This window comes from Abramis brama (genome assembly GCF_963993115.1).
Source record: "Abramis brama genome assembly, chromosome: 15".
Taxonomy (NCBI): Eukaryota; Metazoa; Chordata; class Actinopteri; order Cypriniformes; family Leuciscidae; genus Abramis; species Abramis brama.
The window spans coordinates 7,000,421-7,020,521 of record NC_139977.1 but is presented as its reverse complement, the minus strand read 5'-3'; the positions used below and the strand labels follow the sequence as shown (position 1 = coordinate 7,020,521).

The following is a 20,101-nucleotide window of genomic DNA, read 5'->3' as shown; positions in this document are numbered from 1 at the left end:
GAGGCCAGAGCACACAACACAGTGAAAATATATCAATGCTAAACTTATTCTTCTCTAACTCAATCACTTACGAGAGAAATCTAACGGTTTATTAGCCTATAACTAATGACATTCATTATTTAGTCCCCTGGAGTGTAATCCTAGTCACATATGTGATCGATTTAATCGCAACGTAGAGATTTGTATCTCTCCATTGAAAGTGAACTTTAAAACATTTATAAAGATATCATACGTAATCCCTATGAATCACGCTGTTTAATCCAAGTCTTCTGAAGATACAAGATCACTCTATATAAGAACATGTTTAATTCAGGCTTTTATTCACATATAAACTCTGATCAATGCACATACATAACATTAAACAAGGTCAATGGCATTTTAATAAGTTTTGCTTGACGCAAATTTTGCTTGATTTTTTTTAATGAGTTGCATGGAACCCTTTTACGCTACTGCAACTCGAAACCCTCCATTGGGACAAATTGCATGGAAAAGAGCGACGACTCTTGTGTTACACACAAGCAATAAAGTCATGTGGGTATGAAAAGACATGATAAGGGTGTATAAATTATGAAAGGATAAAAATAGAGCAAACTAACCTTTTGACCTGACACTTCAAATAACGATCGCATCGATTACATCGTTACGCCACCAGGTAGCGACAATTTGTGGTAACACTTTATTTTGATGGTCCCTTTTGAACATTCTGTTGACTATAAGTAACTTTGCAACTACATGTCAACTAACTCTCAGAGTATTAGTGTACTGTCTGCTTAATATCTGATAACTCTTTATTGTGATGGTCCTCCAACAGACACTCTACTGACTATAAGTAACTTTGCAACTACATGTCAACTTATTCTAACCCTAACCCTACCAGTCTATTAATACTCTAATGAGAGTTAGTAGACATGTAGGTGCAATGTTACTTCTAGACAACAGAATGTGTTAAAGGGACCATCAAAATAATGTGAAACCCAATTTGTCATTGAATCATTCATTCAAGAGACTCGTTCAAAAGCACTGATTCTTCCAGTAATGGAACAAGATTATATATAGGCTATATATATATATATATATATATATATGCACGATATTGGATGTTTGATACCATTTGCTGTAATCCTGAATAAAAGCGTCAGTGAGCGTCATCTTCTGTTTTGTCATCAGCAAGAGATTACAACACGTTTAATTTTATTTCAACACAACACTGCACTTTATTTGCCACAGCTATAACTCGCATATGTTTCACATTGTTGGCAAATGGTTCAACTATCTAATAAGATATTTCTCAACATCGGAACGCAAGTTTTAAAAACAATTCCACACGTGTAATGGCAGGGACTCTGAACATTATTTTAATATGCAAAACTGTTATGAAGTAAAAATCATGATAACATTATAAGTGGACCTCAGAGAACATTATAAAAAAAATACAAAATAAAAAACACGTTCCAAGACCCCTTTATTGAAGATCAATGAAACCCTTAACAGGAAGAGGAATCAACAAGAAATAATCGCAACCATGAAATACTTAACAAATAATGCAAGACTTTCCAGCTTGCACACAACAGCTTTTCAGAAGATGTGATGTAATGTTTGTGCCATTGCATAACATTTGACATGTAGTCATGTCATGAAGCTGATTTGCCTCCTATACAGCAAAAAAAAAAAAAAAAAAAAAAAAAAGTTTGCACATTTGCGCATATAGAAATGTCCCATTTTATAACTAACCAACACAGATGTAGAAGGTGATGCACGTCAAAACAGAGTGCAAGTCTGCATGTTTGTAAACGGCCTGTTCTCCGGTTTGCGGTCTTGTGTGTTACATTCAAAGCAGCCTTTTGATTATGATTTCTGATAAATGGGGTGATTGCGTTTTGCAGACTGCTGGGTAGAGTGCCTCGCTTAGGGAAACTCAATTAACTGATCTCACTTCAATTTGTGTCTAAGAAACAGTAAAGAGGTGGAAAGGGCCTAAGATAACAGGATACCAACAGTGATAAAGTGGAAATGCACGTGGGGGTTTCCCCCACTGAGGGCTCAGTAGAGGTGAAAGGTGAAAAAATATGCGTGGTGCAAAGCATTACATACCAGACACCTGAACTCAACAGATCCAGGAGACAGCAAACGCTTGCCAAATGGAATTAAAACTTCACACATATTCATTCATTTATTTCATCAATACAAAATGAAACCTCTTTTTTATCATTTCTCAATTTAACCCTCTGGTATTGTTCATTTGGCAGTCACACTGTTTTTTACAGTCAAAAGTGACCCAACACCTAAAACTTTTTTCTTTTCTGTAAAATCAATGTAATATATTGTTTATACTGCATGTTACATACATGACATGTATTGTCAATGTAATATATTTTTTTGTATTTTAAATTTTATGTTACCAATTAATATACATGCAATAATTATAATCAATATCAATATTTTCCCATTGAAAAAAATTAAAGCTGCATTTCATGTTAAAATATGGACAGGAATATATAGGCCTACCCACTTAATGAAAATATAACCACTATATTCCTATATAGCTCTATATAAAGAGGCTTGTAAATTCTATAGCTGCTATTTCACGCATTTGTAAAATCTTGCTTTCTGTTACAGTCACACCCGTTCATTTATGTTTGGGGATGGGTGGAGTGTGTCCATTTTGCAGTCTTGATATTTTAGTGCGTCACCCCTTCACTGAAGTGGGTTTTTTCTGCATTGTGGCTGATTTGTAGATTGTACCACAACAACAAAAAAAGCTATATTTTTTCATATTTTCAATCATTTCCTATGGCGGTCATTTTTGACTATGAACAACACAAGTGTGACTATTTTTTTATGACCATTTAGCTTTTCGAATCAAGTCCACCCCATTCAGATGAAGTGGCAAGTTTAATCCTTTTTATCCTTCCTTTGTTTGTCAAACCAGATGGGGAGAATGTTTGAGGAAACCTGTATTTTTGCAGTTCTGTTTGGTGAAACTAGTTGCACAGAAATGACAAACTTAACCTTTAAGAAAAGTTGGGAATGCAAACAAATTACCCTGAAACAGAAAAAGCAAGAACTGAAAATGAAAGTCTAAATTAAGCAAACGTAAGAATAGCAAACCTTGAACTAGTGATACAAAATTAAATAAAAAAATAATGTGCATTTCACCATTTCAATGCAGTATATCTGTGTGTTTCAAAAAAACACTCTGAAATATGAGTAGAAAAATCAAAGACAAGACAAACTCCATTATCAAACTGAAGAGTGTCACGCATACACTAGATGCTTATCATGGTGTGAAACACACTGAGGTGGCATTGTGGCATTCATGGGAGATTCACACCAGCTAGAGTGGTGACCACATAAAAGTCGAGAACAGACAGGAAGTCAGAGATAAACATGAACGTTCACAAGACCCTGAGCTTCACCATGGCAACCAATGCATCAGTGGAGAGACCTGCATTAAAATCAATAACTGGCACTCTTAGGCTATGTTCACACTTAGCGTCTTTTTTCAAACTGCCAGCGTCTGTTCTACATTATAACCCTATGGAGTAAACCGTTTTTTCAAAAAAGTCCTGAGCGCTTTTTTAGACGCCACCGCCGGCGTCTTTTTCTGCAGCCCAGAGCGTCTTTTTAAGTTGAAAAAAGTTCAACTTTTCTGAAAAGAACGCCCTACGTCAAGCGCCTTTTTGACAGCTGACCAATGACAAGCGAGTAGCGAGACCTGCCGTTTCCATAACAACAAGAACAACAAGAAAAAAATGAATGTACTTGTATGTTTCCTTCCCCGTATAATGTCGTGCACCCACAAACGTCTTTGTGAACCGACATTCTCCTCCCCGGTAACTTCAAAAGCCAACGCAAGAGCCAACTTTCTCTTTCTCTACATTTTTTGCATCACACAGCACTAGGCTACTGTTGCAGCTGTTGTTATAGCAACAAAAGACGCGCTCGGCTGCTATTTGTAACCGAACGCTGCCAGCGTTTTTTTTTGCTAAAAAAACGCCGTTGTCAACTTTTTCTTGTCAAAAAAGACGCTAAGTGTGAACATAGCCTTACACGTATAGTTCTACGGCTCATAGATCTGTTTTCAGCTATTCAAATGTGACTTTTTTCTTAGGGCCCTTTCACACCTGAAAGTCCTCACCAAGGTCCGAACCAAAGTTCATGTTTTGATACATTGTATACATTTGGTTAGTTTTGGTTTGGTTTCACATTGCAATTATGCGAGCGCACTAAAGAACTTTATATGACGTACTTGCGCCCTGTCGTCATCATCTATGTGGGCTGCATCTTAACATTGATTGGTTTGTAAACGGACGTGCGTCTGACGTCAGCGTGTTGTCAATTCGGCGGGTAACTTTGACAAGAATGAATGAACAGACGCATACCGTTGCCACTATAGCCTACTGTTATTATTACAGCATTACTCCCTGCAGTACCAACTATACTCAACGCTAGTTCAAATTCGCTAAATGAACATCCTCGTTGTGCGAACATTTTATCATCGCAGGACGATAAAAACACAGGACGCAGGACATATATGTGTGTGTGCGTTTGTGTGTGCGCGTGCACGTGCGTGTGCGTGCGAATCAGCTGGAAGAAATGCTGTGGGCAGGACTGCACATAAACATTCTTCTTCAGTTGTTTAGGCTACGCGGGAACCACCGGAACTTCCTGTAAATGGTCTGAAAGTCCGAACCATACAGAAAATGCTTTCACACTAGAAACAAACCAAACCTTTGTTCAGTTTGATCCGGACCGAGACTACCTCTTTTCGTCTGACCAAATTTCGTCTGTTTGGTCCGGACCGTGGTCCGGGGGAGGTTTCACACCTGTACACTGTAAAAAATGATCGTAATTTTAACGGTAAAAGACTGTAAAAATGCTACAGTGAAAAACTGTTAATTGGTTAACAGAAAGTTTCCTTACTATAAACGGTAAATAACTGTGATAGATCTAATGGTACATTTAATGTAATTTTACTGTAAAATACCGTTAAATTTAGTTTTTGAAAGTGAAAAAGAACTCATTGTATAATTTACAGTGAAAAACCGTAAATTGACATTCCCACAATTCCCTCTGTGACACTTCACATTTGATGTATTTTTGTTGAAATAACTGTTTCTTCATAGTTTTCTTCGTTTGTTCTAATCAGTTATGTACATTAGGGTTTTATGTTACATTAAATGTTGTTAAATTAATGTTTATTGCATTTTTAAAATTTCATGTGTGTTACCATGATGGTGTTTAATGTTTGTGTGAATGACACTGTGCAGCTTCTAATTTATTAGTATTACATTTCTTGTGGAAGAGCTGCTTGTGATGAGCTTTGATTGATCATGTGACTCTCATCACTGCTGTGATTGGTGGTTATCAGTGTATTACAATGGTACAAAACAGATATTAATACTTCAATAGGACGGTAAATTCACATTATATCAGATAATAAAATACGGTTTATTACTGTAAATTTTAAGTTAAGTCTGTAAAACCAATAACGTTGCTACCGTATTTTTGACGGTAAATTTCTGGCAACCACAGCTGCCGTTTTTTTTACCGTAAAAATCACGGTTTAATTTTTTACAGTGTAATTTTATTTCGGACCAAACTGAAAAGTCCGAAAGTCCGGACCAAACAAGGTAGGTGTGAAAGGGCCCTTATTTTCTAAATTTGCAATTTGTCTTGTTTTTTCTTTCAGTATTTAAAAAAAGACAGATTTACTTGAGAGGCACAGTTCTGTAAAATAATACTTTATATCATGAATATATCTTAGGATTTTTTTTAATTTTTTTTATTTCCTTGTTGAAAAATAGTTTCTAAGCAAAAACTTTATTAATTTTATGCTTTAAACAAGAACAAATCAAGCAAAATGGTATAATAAATTCTAAAAAAGCCCTACTTGTATAACATTACACATTTTTGTTTCTCAATTGCTTCCTGTTTTAATGATGTTTAGATATTTTAAATAAAAAACAAGACAGAAAAAAGCTGATTACAAAAAGATTTTTCTTTGCAGTGCAAAAGAAGAATTGTATAATTGTGTCATTTGTGCTATTATAATTAAAACAATAATAATATTATTTTAATCACTAGACCAAGGGAAATCCGCTTTGTGGCTGGTTAAAGTCTTTTTATTTTATTTTATTTTTTAAGCAAGGCAACTGTTAAAAACATATTACTTTTCTCTTTTCAGTCAGAGATGTACTTTTTATGATGCAGGTAATCTAGTTTCTACTTTTGATCCAAAAGAGGAAAACTAATTTTGCAGAGAAAACTCATTTAGTTAGTCTCATTTAGTGGTGAAAAAAACAAAACAAAGCTAAGTGGAGTGTAAATGGGGGCTAAATGTTGCTCTTCTCAGTCAGAGGTCAAGGACGCGACCGAGATGTTCATGAAAATCACTGCAGCGGTGCAAAATTGACCAGGACAGGACAGAACATTGACAATAATTACATGTGAAAGAGGCCACACAATAAGCAGAGGCCTGAAAGACAAATGGGCAGAGAGCAAGAGAAATAACACTCCGTATGAAAGAGATAGATTTCATTAGTTGCTTATGAAGAGATGCTTCTGCAATTGAATAATTTATTATTTCAAATATACATTCAATCGCTGTTCCGCTTCACATGGACCCTGGTCATGTGTTCCTAACTAAGTAGATCGTAAAGATTGTTCAACCAGTATAAATCTGTGTGTAAGGTTGTGGAAAAAAAACAAAATATTCCAATCACTTGAAAAATCCCTGTGAAAGGAAGGCATACGTTTATAATAATGTGTCATCCACTGCTAAGCCCCGCCTCCTTAGTTACTGTTGCCATCTCTGTGACGCTTTCCTTCTAGCTGTTGCTCTGCTTCTAGCAAACATGGAGAGGCAGAGTCAGATTCAGTGAATTACCTTTGCCTTTATTAAATACCATATGGATAAACCCTGCAGTTTTATCTAGTAAATACACACAGATGCCAACAGAGCTTAAAGTGCCTTGGAAGGTCATACTGTATTCAAAACGTGAAATTAGGGGAAAGAAATGCCTAACGGAGAAGGCAAATGCTTATGTTTGAGGCTCATTTTTTGTGTTTATTAATAAAAAAAAACAATGCCTATCAGATCAATTATTATTATCCTTATCATTATTATTAGTTGATGTTTCATACTGGACCACTTTTCATGAAAGAAAGCGTTTAATTTTTATTTTAATGAACACCTCTTTAGTGTTTCACAACCATATCCTGCTGTACATTTCCTGACGTAGAGCAGAGGACATCTGTGCGGGGGGTGGGGGTGGGGGGGGGGTATGTATACAAAAAGCTTGTGTGTATACAACAAACATCCACAATTCAATGACTTTTCAGTGAAAAGTGCTGAAGTGCGGATGAGATTTCCACAGGATTCAAGTACTTCACTCCGCTGAGCGCAGTGACTCGGCACCCGAGAGCAAATCCATCTCGAGCCTCTGGAAAACTCAAAACAAACAGAGAGAGGGGAGGAATTCACTGAGCTTGAGGGCAAAGTTGCAACTTTAGTCCAGCTGGCTCTAAGCCCACGTACAGTACAGCTCGACTCCTCCTCCAATCATATCGAGGAAACCAGGCCAAGGACTCCCACTTGAAGAGCAGAGCAAGAACGCAGGTCTTAAAGGAATAGTTCACACAGAAATGAAACTTAATCCAAACCCACATGACTTTATCTTCCTCTTTTGTGGAATACAAGAGGTGAATTTTTAAAGAATATTCTGGCTACTCTTTTTACCACCAGAAACACCATGATCGTATAGCTTACCCGATCAGCAATGTTCCCTCTAATTTTTTTTCTTGCTGAGTAAAACTTTTCTATATTGGGCAAACATTTTAGCCACCGGAGCAAAAACATGTTTTATACCTGAGCTGTACAGCGCACGCTCACACCATGCAGTTGTAACATTAAACTTTAATGTGCTATTTCTATTTGATTTGACCATTGATGTAACTTAGTGATATTAAATCATATTTTTTGACAAGCAGTTAATTACTAAATGAAGCACATTTACCAAGAAATTCTATAATAATAATAATAATAAATAAAAATCCATTTAAAAAAAGAACATTTCAATTATTTTAATATAATATGACATAATACAATATATATATATATAAAGCAATTACAAAGAGTTGTTTGATGAAGTTGAAACTGATATCATGTAATATATATATATATATATATATATATATATATATATATATATATATATATATATATATATATATATATATATAGTTTAAATGCTTCAATTTGTTCTATTAAATATTATATTAATTATAATATGAAAGCAAACTTAAGCATTTAAACAGAACTACTAGCTAAATATTTTCAAAAAAACATGAACAAATTCTTCTATAGTTATCTAAAACAGATCCCTGAAACCCACACAACTCTGTAAATGAGGTATTTTGAGTGGTAGGTCTGTAATTGCAAATGTCGCAGAGTTTTGTTGCTGTGCTGTGGTTATTTCCACCACTTAATAAAGCCACTCTTCTTTAAAACATGATTTTACATGTCTTTGCGTTTCACATGGCCTCTGGTATTTGGTCAGCAACTGATTTGTCTGACTGCCGCTCACATTCAGTAATTCTCTTTCTATGAATCGTGTAATATTCTTCGGTTTAACTCTATAGTGACACTAAAGGTGATGACACACAGGGCAACTTTTTGAGCAATTGTTGCTTGGGCACTTTCCCACTTTCCCAATGGGCAATACATTTCTATCAGGATAATTTAGATTATCTCTGCGTCTCATCTGATTGCCCGTTGACGGCAACATTGCCCAGCGACATTGCTCAAAAAGTTGCCCTGTGTATCATCACCTTAAATACGGCACTAACTAGAATTCAATGCTGTTGTTGGTTATTTAAAATATCGAATGGATGAACGACCTGACTCATTTATTTAATTATAACTCAGCTCAGTACATCACCTTTTTTTTTTTTTTAATCACAATAGTATCATATCCTGCCTTAAGTATCGTGATAATATCTGGCGATTCATTCCCAGCCCTAATATAGATGATACCCTCGATTAAACAAACAAAGTGACACGAATGAGACTGAGACGAATGACAGCTTTTTAGTGATTATCAAGGGAGCGCTCTTTGCACGCTAGGGTATAAATAATCCATTCAGAATTTAAATAAAAATGTGTTTTTCATAATGCTAAGAGGAACAACGGAGAGGTACAAGCTGCAAAGTTTAAGAAGTGACATCTACATTTAAATGCTGGATTCACTCTCTCTTGCTATTCTTGTCATATAATGCGATGGCTTCTGAGCAGCACTATCACAGATTGCACAATGCATTTGCAAAAAATGAAGTGCATGTTGTGCACATGGCCTACTGATGTATCTATTCTTGCTGAATAAGTACTGCATTGAACAAATGGGGTGAGAAAGGCAAAAAAAGGATGCGTGTTTGTTAGTGGCGCCAAAGTCTCCCATATTCCACTGCTCAGAAAACTGTACGATTTCCCTCCGTCATGTTCTACTGTACAATAAGCTTTTTAGAACGCTTTGCATCAAATAATCTGTTCCTAGAAATAAGCTTTGCAGAAAAGTATTGTCCCACTAAGCCCTAATACAAGCTATTCAGATTCACACAGGATACATGTTTATTAAATAAAAACTGAAGCTAATGTTTCTGGAGAAAACCAAATAATAATAAATCTGTTTTAACCATATGCACAACAGTTTTGAAACATCAAGCAGTCAAATCCTTTTAAATTAAGATACTGATGAGTAAAGTTACTGATTCACTATTTTTTTTTTTTAAATGTACAAAGCTGTCACTGGGGCAGGACCCTATAACAGCGGTTTTCAAACCCTGGGTCGCGACCCACAAAAATGGGTGATTTAAGGAAAATATAATTCAATTAAAAAACAAAATTTGTTTTCATAAATGAGAATAAAGTCTAATGCGCCTTTAGCCCCATTGTATTCTGTATGCTTGGCTTAAGAATAGGCCTATATATAGGCCTATGGGTCACGTCAATTAGCCTTAAAAAAAAAAAAAAAAAAAAAAAAAGGGTCGCTCTTGAAAAAGTTTGAAAACCACTGCCCTATAAGGTACAAAAGCTGAAAATGGTACTATTGTGTACCATTTGGGGTAAATAAGGTACAGAGTTGTACCTTTTTTGCTTTTCAGTCGAGCTGTACTGCCCCAGTGACAGCTTTGAACCTTTTCTTCTGAGAGTGTACCGTAGACCGTAGATCAGTGTTTATATCCAGACTATTAACTTTTATCCCAGTACACAGAAATAATGATTCTGTGTGGTTGAAAAGACTGTCTGTGACGCTGTTTCATACCTATAAAACTTCTCTCTCTGGCTCAGAGGCAGCGCGAACACATATTTGAATGTGCTATGTTTGTACTTGTCAAAGGTTTAATAGACAGTGGCGAATCATTGACATTTAGGAATAAGATTGCGTAGGTGTTTGAATCGAGATCGCAATATATGTGTATAAAAAAGTAAATAGTGTATCAATAATTGTTTAAATGCACTCATCTAAAGACAGACTGAAATAAATAAATAAATAAATAAATAAATAAATAACCAGAATTTAATAAAAAAAAAAAAAAAATTAGGTCATAAAATATGGTGGGTGGTATGGTAGTACAAACATAAACGAGTATTGAATAAAGAATGATATGTCTGAAAGGACTTGTTTTTCCCCTGATCAGTTACACAGACACTTTTACAAACTTTATCATATATTCAAGTTGTGGTGCTCATGCAACCCTGCAAGTTTGAATCTGGCTCATTTTCTGATCCCTTTCCCCCATAATTAATGTCACCTCTCCACAGTTTCTATCCAACAGAAATAAAAAAGGCCCCCCCAAAAAAGTAAAATAATAATAAAAATAAAATAACTGAACTGCACTACTGTCGACAGAGAACATTGCTTGAAAAATATATGTTTCTGAACTTTCACTTGCAAAGAAAAATAATACCAAAACCAAAAGCAGAAAAAAGTTTGAGTGGGCTGCTTGAAGGTGTAAAGTCGCAACTTCAGAAGAAACGCCAATTACTCACCGTTCGCCTGACTCATGCATTCTGCATTTGGTCAGTATTCAGTGGAAGAGTCTCATTTTCAAGCAGAAATATTCTTCAGTTCGTAGAAACACAAGCAAACACTCTTCTGTCATTCTATGACATGCAGAATTATAGGAGTAGATTACATCACTCATTACTGAGAATTAGTCAATAATAAAACAAGAAACTATTAAAACGTATTTTACTGTATATTATATGTACATATCAAATAAAATTAGAATTTCAAAAATGTGCTAAAATACATTCTAGGTGTAAGACATGAATACAGCAAAAGACACCAGAAGCCATTTATAAATGATAAACTTTCTGAATTATCAAATACTGGCACGAGGAATGCAGATAACTGAATTCGAAATCCCATGGGTTGTCCTGGAGGGCTCTGATCTACGAATGCACCCTCTAGAAGTGAAATGAAGAGCGTCAGTGGGGGTTTGTTGCGACATGTGACTACGCTCAACACAGAGCCCTTACATCTGTTCATTCACTTTTCTGTCAATAAATAGATTTCAAAAATATTTTGTCTTAGTTTCCACTATTTGTAAATGAAAACATTGATATTGGTAGACCTGGAATGTAAACCCTATAATACTCTAGGGTTTATAACCCTGTCAAGTTTGATTAATTATTATCAGATGAAGAGATATCATTTACACTGATCCATTCCTAGATATTAATTTACTGGAATTCCAGCAGCTAAAAACTAGGCTACTGTTTGACTCCTTCCCAGAAGACCTAGACTGTCTTCGACCTTTCCAGAGAACTTCCATCTGGGGGAAATTAGTATCCAAATGAAACGCTTTGTTGCTGTATCACCCACTGTCAACGTGAAGGGAAGCTACAAACTTGCCAGTGTGTTGCTCACAGGAAAGAGAGCAGAATAGACCGGTATGGACAAGATATTTCTTTCTGCTGAAGTATGAGAGACAGCTACTAGAATTAAGGCCTGCTGTTGGAAATTCCATTGATTCTCAGATTAGAAAACAAGTTGAAACAAACCTAAGAAAAGAGATGTTGGTATTAAAGATCATCAAAGGTGTGATTTAGGAAACGGCTAAAGTTAACAAAACTAAGTCTAAGTCAAACATTACTCACTGGCACGGTTTAAAGAGATTACCGTTTTAAACATTAGACCAAGTTTTCTAGCTACACTGCAAATGTACGATTATTATTATGACCGTTTCTGAAGACTTTTGTAACCTTTAAAGCCACTTATGCACTCAAAAAAGTTGGTAAAATGACTTTTGTCAAATATACACATTTAAAACGTACTAGGGCAGCCAAAAGGGATGAAAAACTTTTTTTACTTAAATATTACTAATGTTCGAATCTTTTTTTTTTATTCAAAGCAATGAAAAAGCATAATAAGTGTCTGTAAAGAAAAGTGTGTAATACTTAAACGTTCATAAAACAAATGAACGTAACAATTATAAACGAAACGGCATTGTGTTTTTAGGCACAATACAAAGTTAAAGAACCTGACTGGTCACAAAAGTGCATAGAAGCCTGTTCATATCATATCAAATCTCCAACAGACAGTGTTATGTACAGTAAACATGAAAATTGTCAGCAGTTTTGACTTCGACATTCCAGAAATCAAAGTGCCACAGCACTTTTTAAGGGGCGGTTCACACAGAATGCATTTTTTGCTTTTAAAAATGTGAAAGGCAGGGCAGCGGAATGAGGGGAAAAGGTCTCAAGACATGTTTATCTCTAAAAACACACCTCTCAAGTGCAAGACTCACAGTGGTTCATGTTTTCAAAGAACAATGCAGTCATGACACATTGAATTGAACTGGATAGGCTAAAACAAAACATTCAAACGTAACCATGAAACCAACATGTCTTTGTTAATAACTGGTACGTCTGCCCGCCACACAACCTAAAATTTAGCATTTGAATGTGATTTTAAAAAAATTCACAAATATTCAAAATTGTACTTTGACAGTCATAAAGTGAAGACACTTCCTCTTCCAAGGAAAATGGACCAAAAATATTGCTGACTCATCTTGAATCCAGGGAAGAAAAATTAATTTTGTCCCACTTATACCAAGTGCCAAATTACATGAATGTGATGTAAACTAAAGGCTATTGGCTTTTTAAACTGTACAGGCTGTATACCTTGTCCACACTAATACGGTTTCTTTTGAAAACGCAAATTTTTCTCTCCGTTTTGGCCTTCCGTCCACACTGAGAACGCTTTCCCAAGTGGGTAAATTTGTACACGCCGTTTTCACGTTGTAGTGTGGACTGTGAAAACGGAGGTATTTGAAAACGATGACGCATGTTTAGTCATGTGACTCATATTGACTCGTATCTTCATATCGCAGTCCTGCAAAGATGACAGAAAATTCACTTGCAAAACATGAGGCCAGTTGTGGTTTAGACCAAACATATGATGTTTTTGACCTGGACTAAGCTAAGGTGAATTTAGCGTTTTCCAACGTTTCAGTGTGGATAAAAAGCTTTTGGAAAACGCTAACGTGGACGGACAGCGTTTTGAAACAAATGTATATTGAGTTAAAAAGTACAACTTCACTGTGTGAAAAACTTGATCAACAGTTCAGTATGGCCCACCTCTTACCTGCCCTGTCACACCGAATGAGAATGTATTAAATGCATGCCTGGTAAAATTATTCAAAGCAAACTCGTCAAAAATACAGCAAAAATGTCTACAAGATCAACAAATTAAGACTTAATGACTAAAAATAACTAATAACTGAAAAAGTAAAAATGTTCTCAAAAGCAAAAATTGTCTTGGTGGGTTTTCTTACGTAACATGATTGACATCTTTTTAAAAAATGATTAAAAACATAGACTTACATTTCCTGAACAAAATACTAGTGCTCGCAAGGCACTGAAAGAATAGTTTTAGTTTTTTCAATAGTTTTAATATTCGAATATTCATTTATTTAAATGACGTTTAACGAAAATACGTTTTTTTTTAAGGTTACGTTTTTTTAAGTTTTTGTCACCATTTCTGAACAAGCTTACGATTAGGCAATATACACAACAAGCTTACATTATATCTTTAGGTTTTCTTTTAGTTGAGAAAAACAAAAACATCCACATGCTCGAGTGAGAAAACGCGCTGCTCTGACAGATGTTTCAGAGACACAAAGGTAACGGTGTTCTAAGCGAAGTTTCTAACAGCACTTTGCGTTTTCTGATTCCATTATGTAAGATCATTTAGTAAGATCATTTTCAAGTAATTCCAAACTTCGCAAGGCAGACAATGACATTATGTGATCAAATACAAACTTGTTAACACACTCCACAGCGCCACCCAGTGCGTTTAATTATAACTGCAAGTTAGTGCTTGGGATTTATCATGGATTCACAGCATTTACGGCCAGCAAAGCGACATAGTAAAATTCAAATAGTATTTTATTTTTCGAATAATTACAGATCGAATATTCGAAAATTCGAATAATAACAATTCAGCACACAAACTGGCGTAAGAAAGAAGACCAATCGTAATTCAGTTTGCAAATATTATAATGCAGGCATCACTACTGGTTACGTTTTAAATGCATTTAATCAGTGAACGTCAGGGAGATTTTCAGACTTTAAGACTACATCTTGTGAAACGTCTTCATAAGAACAAAGTCTATGAAAAGCAACAGCAAAATAGCACACCTAAGGAGTCTGTCTTTTTAAACTGAAATTGCAGTGTTACAGATTTACTATAACTATGAAGCAAAAATATCTAAGATGTGTCCATAAAAATAAAAAAATGAGTCAAGTCAGACTAACACTGATACGTTTCCCCTAAAAGAACTATACAGTTCAAGCTGGTTTAGTGGCAGAATCTTGTTGACCCAGATATTTCTAATTTGGCTTTCCTAAGTAGACTGCCAGATTAACATTCAGGACGGCCAATGGGAAAAGTGTTAAGGTTTTTCTTGCACAGTGGATCAAGTTGGATGGGGAAAAAGCAAGTCCCCTTTTCACACTTTACCTTGACAGATCAATAAACCGATCGTTATTAAACGTACAGATCAGAAACGTGAACAAAAGCATAACCAGGAGGTCATGAAAAGTCCCTATCTTTTAGGATCTGCCAGAGCGTATACATTTACATCTAAGTAGAAGGGTTGGCCATACTATTCATTTCATCAATTTCATATTTACTCCGGGAATTTTAAGACATAATGACTTATAGCTTCTGGTCCTCTCCACGCTCACCGAAAAACAATATCACAAGCTCCAGCAACAGCAATAGAGCGGAAGTGTTCCACTCTATGGTTTTATTGAAGCTTAAAGCCTCCTGAAACGAGAAGAGGTGTGCGTGTGTGCCGTCCTGGGCCGAAGAGAGCTCCACGAGGCCCATGTGTTTGCTTTGGACAGGCACCGCACCAATACAGATACACACTCATGGGCTCCTGGGAGAAGAAGCCGACCAGCACTTGCTCTGTTCAAACTAATTAAAGCTGCAAACAACAGCTTTATCAAATATCATGCAGTTATGAGAAGTTTTGTAGACAGTTTTTCAAAAAATACTACCAGGCAAATGAGTCTGGCAGACAGAGAATCACTCCACATTGCCATCACTCTTGTCTGGTCATGATTTATTTAATCATTTAATTGAAATGACACCCACAAAATGCTATTTTTAGCATTGGTGTATATTCACCATAAAAACGTCAAAAAACGTTTGGACTTATGAAAATTGTATTCATTTTCATACCATTTCCATGTCTGGAAATCACAATTTTAAAATTCCCCCCATAAGTTTTCCATGACGTAGAAATCGACATCAGTGGGCATGTCTGCAAATGACCCATAGGGCAGGATTTCCCATAAAAGCCCTAACTTTCCAGCTGATTGAATCTCTTACAGCTCAGCATAACTACAAAATGTATAGACCTACTCATTACAGAGAAGATCTGATTATTTTCCATATCTTTCTCAGGCCTGGAATTCACAATTTGAAAAATTTCCATAAGTTCCATGAGCGTAGGAAAACCTCGTGTTAAAACAGGCAGATATGCAAAATGATGTGCACAACCTCAAGCCTCATTTCATTTTAGATCTAATTACTCACTATTTATCCATATCATCGTTCATAATCACAAAGCTGCCTTTTAAAGTCAATCCTACCTGCTGAATGGATAGGTGGACGCAAGTACTGTCTCACTGGCTCTCTGCATCCCAGATGAATCTCCATATCCATTTCCTCTAGCCCAGCCGTCACTTAAGCCGGTTGAGTGAGCAAACAGGCCGAACAGAGGTTTCTGATCGGGTAAACTCGCAGCTGAGGCGTTGTTGCCTCCATAGTGGTATCCCGGGCTGCCCATATCTCCCAATGCGGTGGGCCCACCGTGAGAACCACCCATCCCTGACATCTGACAGTAGCTCCGCCTCTCACTTTCCTGTTTGATGACACCCGGTGTGCAAAGCTGGATAAAGTCTGTCTCTTTCTCCGTCTTTATGACCGGCATGTTGACACTGGCTTCCACCATCTGCTGCCGTTTCCCTGTGCCGTTCACATTTGTACACGCTCCACTGTTGCCAGTGACAACAGGGCTGGTATCCTTCAGCAAGTTGCTTTCTGCCAGCAGGGCATCATCCACTGCCAGCGAGGAGAGAAAGGCAGTCTCGTCCGTAACGTAGAACTCATTCAGGTCAGTGAGGGAGTCAGGCAAGTCCAGATCCTTTAGGATGTCCATGGTGTTGTCTCCAATAACCCTCTCGTGACCAGCCATTTCCTTCTCCATTTGGCCATATGGTGGAAAGTCCAGCCTATCTTTCTCCGTGGGGGAAAGTTCCTCCACTTTCACTTTAAAAGTGTCCAGAGCCTGGATGTCAGAGTCACGATTTAAGTCTGCAATGCTCTCGTCCAAGAGTGAAAAGTTCTCCCCAATGTTGAGACTAAGGTGTTCTTTTGCCTTTTGCTGGTCCTGCATTCTGAAGGGTTTAAATACTTTGGCATCTGGTTCTTGTATGTTACGTTCCATTAAGGATGGATCTACCATAGACAGGCTTCTTTGAACGACACTACCGCTCAGTCCGTTTGAGAAATCTTTTGATGTGTTTAAAGCCGGCGCATTGACGCCAATTTCCGGAACAAGGCCTCTCTCAATACATTCCCCAAAAGTTAAATTATCAGCATTGTCACTGCTGCGTTTCAGTCCATGATCCATATCTCAATCCTGTTGTATAGACAGAAAGAAGAAAAGGACACACCTCAGTTAATTTTATAAAAAGTTACAATATGTTTACATATAAAATAGAGCAGGAATTGTTAATAAATTATAGTACTTATGTTTACATAAAGCTGGTGTAAACCAAACTAAGTTTTGCACCAAGGCCTCCGACATTATTTGATGATGCATTTATTCAGAAATTATTACAGATTCAGACTTTGAATCGTACGTTCCTCTCAGCTCCAAACAGAATGAAACTATATTATATGAAACTACATTTCTATGCATATTCTGCCACAAAAGCTCTCTTGAGGTGATATAACGAATTGGTTTAAAGCAGATTTTAAAGACTTTTCAGCTAAAACAACCATTCAAGTTGTTTTGACCCTTGTACGAGTAATTTCTCCTGACAACTTATTTGAATCAACAGTCTGCATTACGGCAGTAATAAATTCTGCAGTTTCATAAAACTACCGCAAAGCATTTAAACTCATCCCACAAAATGGAGCTTGATGAGGCGATTGTTTGCTCAGATAATGAAGGCTTCAGGCACGTAGAGACATTAAAACTCATACAAATCCTCCAAATGCATTAGTCGATGCACCGCAGTGCTGCCACCTGTCAGTCGAACTTAGCTACTGCATCCAAAATGAACTTCAGTCTGACAAACCGCTTTAGTGTACATTAAAGCTTGCCAAACATAAATAAATGTCAAACAGAATGCCAATACTAAACTACTTAACGAGAATTAAAAACAATTCTAAGGATGTGGTTTAAACGTAAAAAAGGCCTGGAGTGGCCAAATGACGCAAATTTTCAAGCTAGCAAGAGAAGCTTTGAAACATATAGGCTATATATAGGAGCTATAAGAGCAGCTATATGGGTTGTTATTCGAAATCTCAACCATTAAAACAAGAAAAATATGCAGATGGTATGTAAATTTAAATAAAAATGCACTCTGCATTCACTACGCATGGAAAGCAAATGACCCCAAGTACATAAGACAGACTTACCTTTAACAGAATTATGACGAAAAATGCACTTCTATAGAAGTCCAAAGCTGTCTCTGCGTTTAGGTGGCGTTCACAATAGTTTCTCGTTTAACTTCCCGCATGGTCAATAGATTTAACAGGACGCGCTGCAGCTTCGACACTATTTCAACAGCAGCGAGTCGCAAAAACAACTAAATGCGCCGTTATGACGACGCACACAAGTCGTGTCACAAATTAAACTTACAGTAGCCGCGCTTTGAATACTCGTTGTTGTTGTTCTTCGTCTTTTGAGGTCGAGCGGGGGAATCGCCAGCATTACATAAGCAGCTTGTCAAACTCCCGACAGCCCGTGATCTACCCGTCAAAAAGCTTCTGCTAGCTTCAACACGGTAAACGCCCCTCCAACACACACACACACACACACAAAACTCCAGTACAAGTTACCCTTCAGCCATTCGAATACAAATCACAATAACACCTTAATAAAATCCGCGCCGAATCGACAAGCTGATGCTAATGTCAAAAGTGTCTCCGAACATACAAATGCCGCCGCTTCATGCGGTCAAAACAGAAACGCTGTGTGAACACTGGCGTATGTCATTCCCTCGATGTCATTTTAAACCGACGACACCGTATACAGACTGTCAACCGCGGATAAAAAGCATATTTGAACTAAATAATATGATTAGACGGGGTCGACTGCGCTAGCTAATGCACATTAGCAGTCGCGAGAGCTGAGCGAGCGCTGCAACTTTCGTATATCATAACGCAACTTTTGCATGCGCCTCACAACAAACTCTGTATACGAAAATGTCTCGACAGATACATGCGTGGAACAAACGACGGAGAGCAGAAGACTGTGAGAGAAAAGCATTCAGGGTGGCGCAGTTCAGTCCGTAAATAAAGGGGCAAAGGGCACATCCACGGGATAAAACTGAAATAGGCTACAAGCGAATTGAGAAAAAAATATTGTTATACCGTCTCTATCTTGGGATTAAACGAGTAACAGCTGTCCAGTATTGCACTGTGTCCGCTTTATAGTCCACATCTGCTCAATAAAGATAATTGAAAAATGTGAGACTTTAGACTGTTGAGTAAAAAGAAAGCGACATGCGCACAAGGGCTCAGTTTAATGTCAATATTCTTATTTACACTCGCGTGTAAAATATTGCATGTTAAATACGATGCAGGCTATTATAATAAATTATTCAGTTCGGTAAATGTGCAACTGCAAAGGTTTTGAAATAGCCTATATGGTGACAGAAACAGTATTGCAGCTTATGTAAAGTTCCCAGATTGCTGAAGTAGGATATGGATTGGGGGGATTGGGGGGATTGGGGGGATTGGGGGGGGGGGGCGGTGGGAGAAGAATAACATCCGTAGTTCACAACTTTTTGCTTCAGGATTCAGATTTTAGATTGGACAACTGATGAATGAACCAAAGTGTCCTAAAATTAAATTACAATGCAATTTTCGTAGGCTAAAAATTATCAATTTGGAAAATGCACAAAACACCAGCAGTGTGGTTTACTAGCCTAATAGGTTACTGAATAAACACTTTGCTTTTAATAAGTACTGTATACATATTAGCTAAATTAGCTGGCCAAGTGAGAGATGGTTTTATTAGTCTTACTGGATGCAAAGCAACAAAAATTAAAAAGCATTTTCTTCAATTTATTGTCATTAAGCCCATTTATTTAGCTTAAATATGTCGGAGTATATAGTTAATTGTGTTTTATTTAAGCAGTTTTTGAAAAGACAAACTTGGAGATAAAATGGGCTAACATGGTGTGCAACATTGCTTGAAATAAATCAACAAACAATTTGTTCTGCGCTTCTCGTCTGCTGTGTGACCCTCTTAAAGAGGACAAAAAGGTAGTGTCTGCACTGTT

General features: G+C 36.8%; 1 protein-coding gene across 3 annotated transcripts in view; it reads right to left on the bottom strand.

The window, feature by feature from the left end:
• The window catches only part of LOC311097907 (glucocorticoid receptor-like), a 75,182-nt gene extending 55,881 nt beyond the window's left edge, over positions 1 to 19,301 (bottom strand). For 2 of the 3 annotated variants that reach the window (XM_084137903.1, XM_084137905.1), the window contains exons 1-2: positions 18,231 to 19,301; positions 16,172 to 17,223 (exon numbers count right to left, since the gene is read on the bottom strand). In XM_084137903.1, coding sequence (XP_083994029.1) covers positions 16,172 to 17,214 — 1,043 coding nt within the window. In that variant the 5' untranslated portion in view covers positions 17,215 to 17,223; positions 18,231 to 19,301. The remainder of the gene's footprint in view (positions 1 to 16,171; positions 17,224 to 18,230) is intronic. The other variant, XM_084137904.1, reaches the window with a different exon arrangement.
• Positions 19,302 to 20,101: the final 800 nt, after the last annotated feature.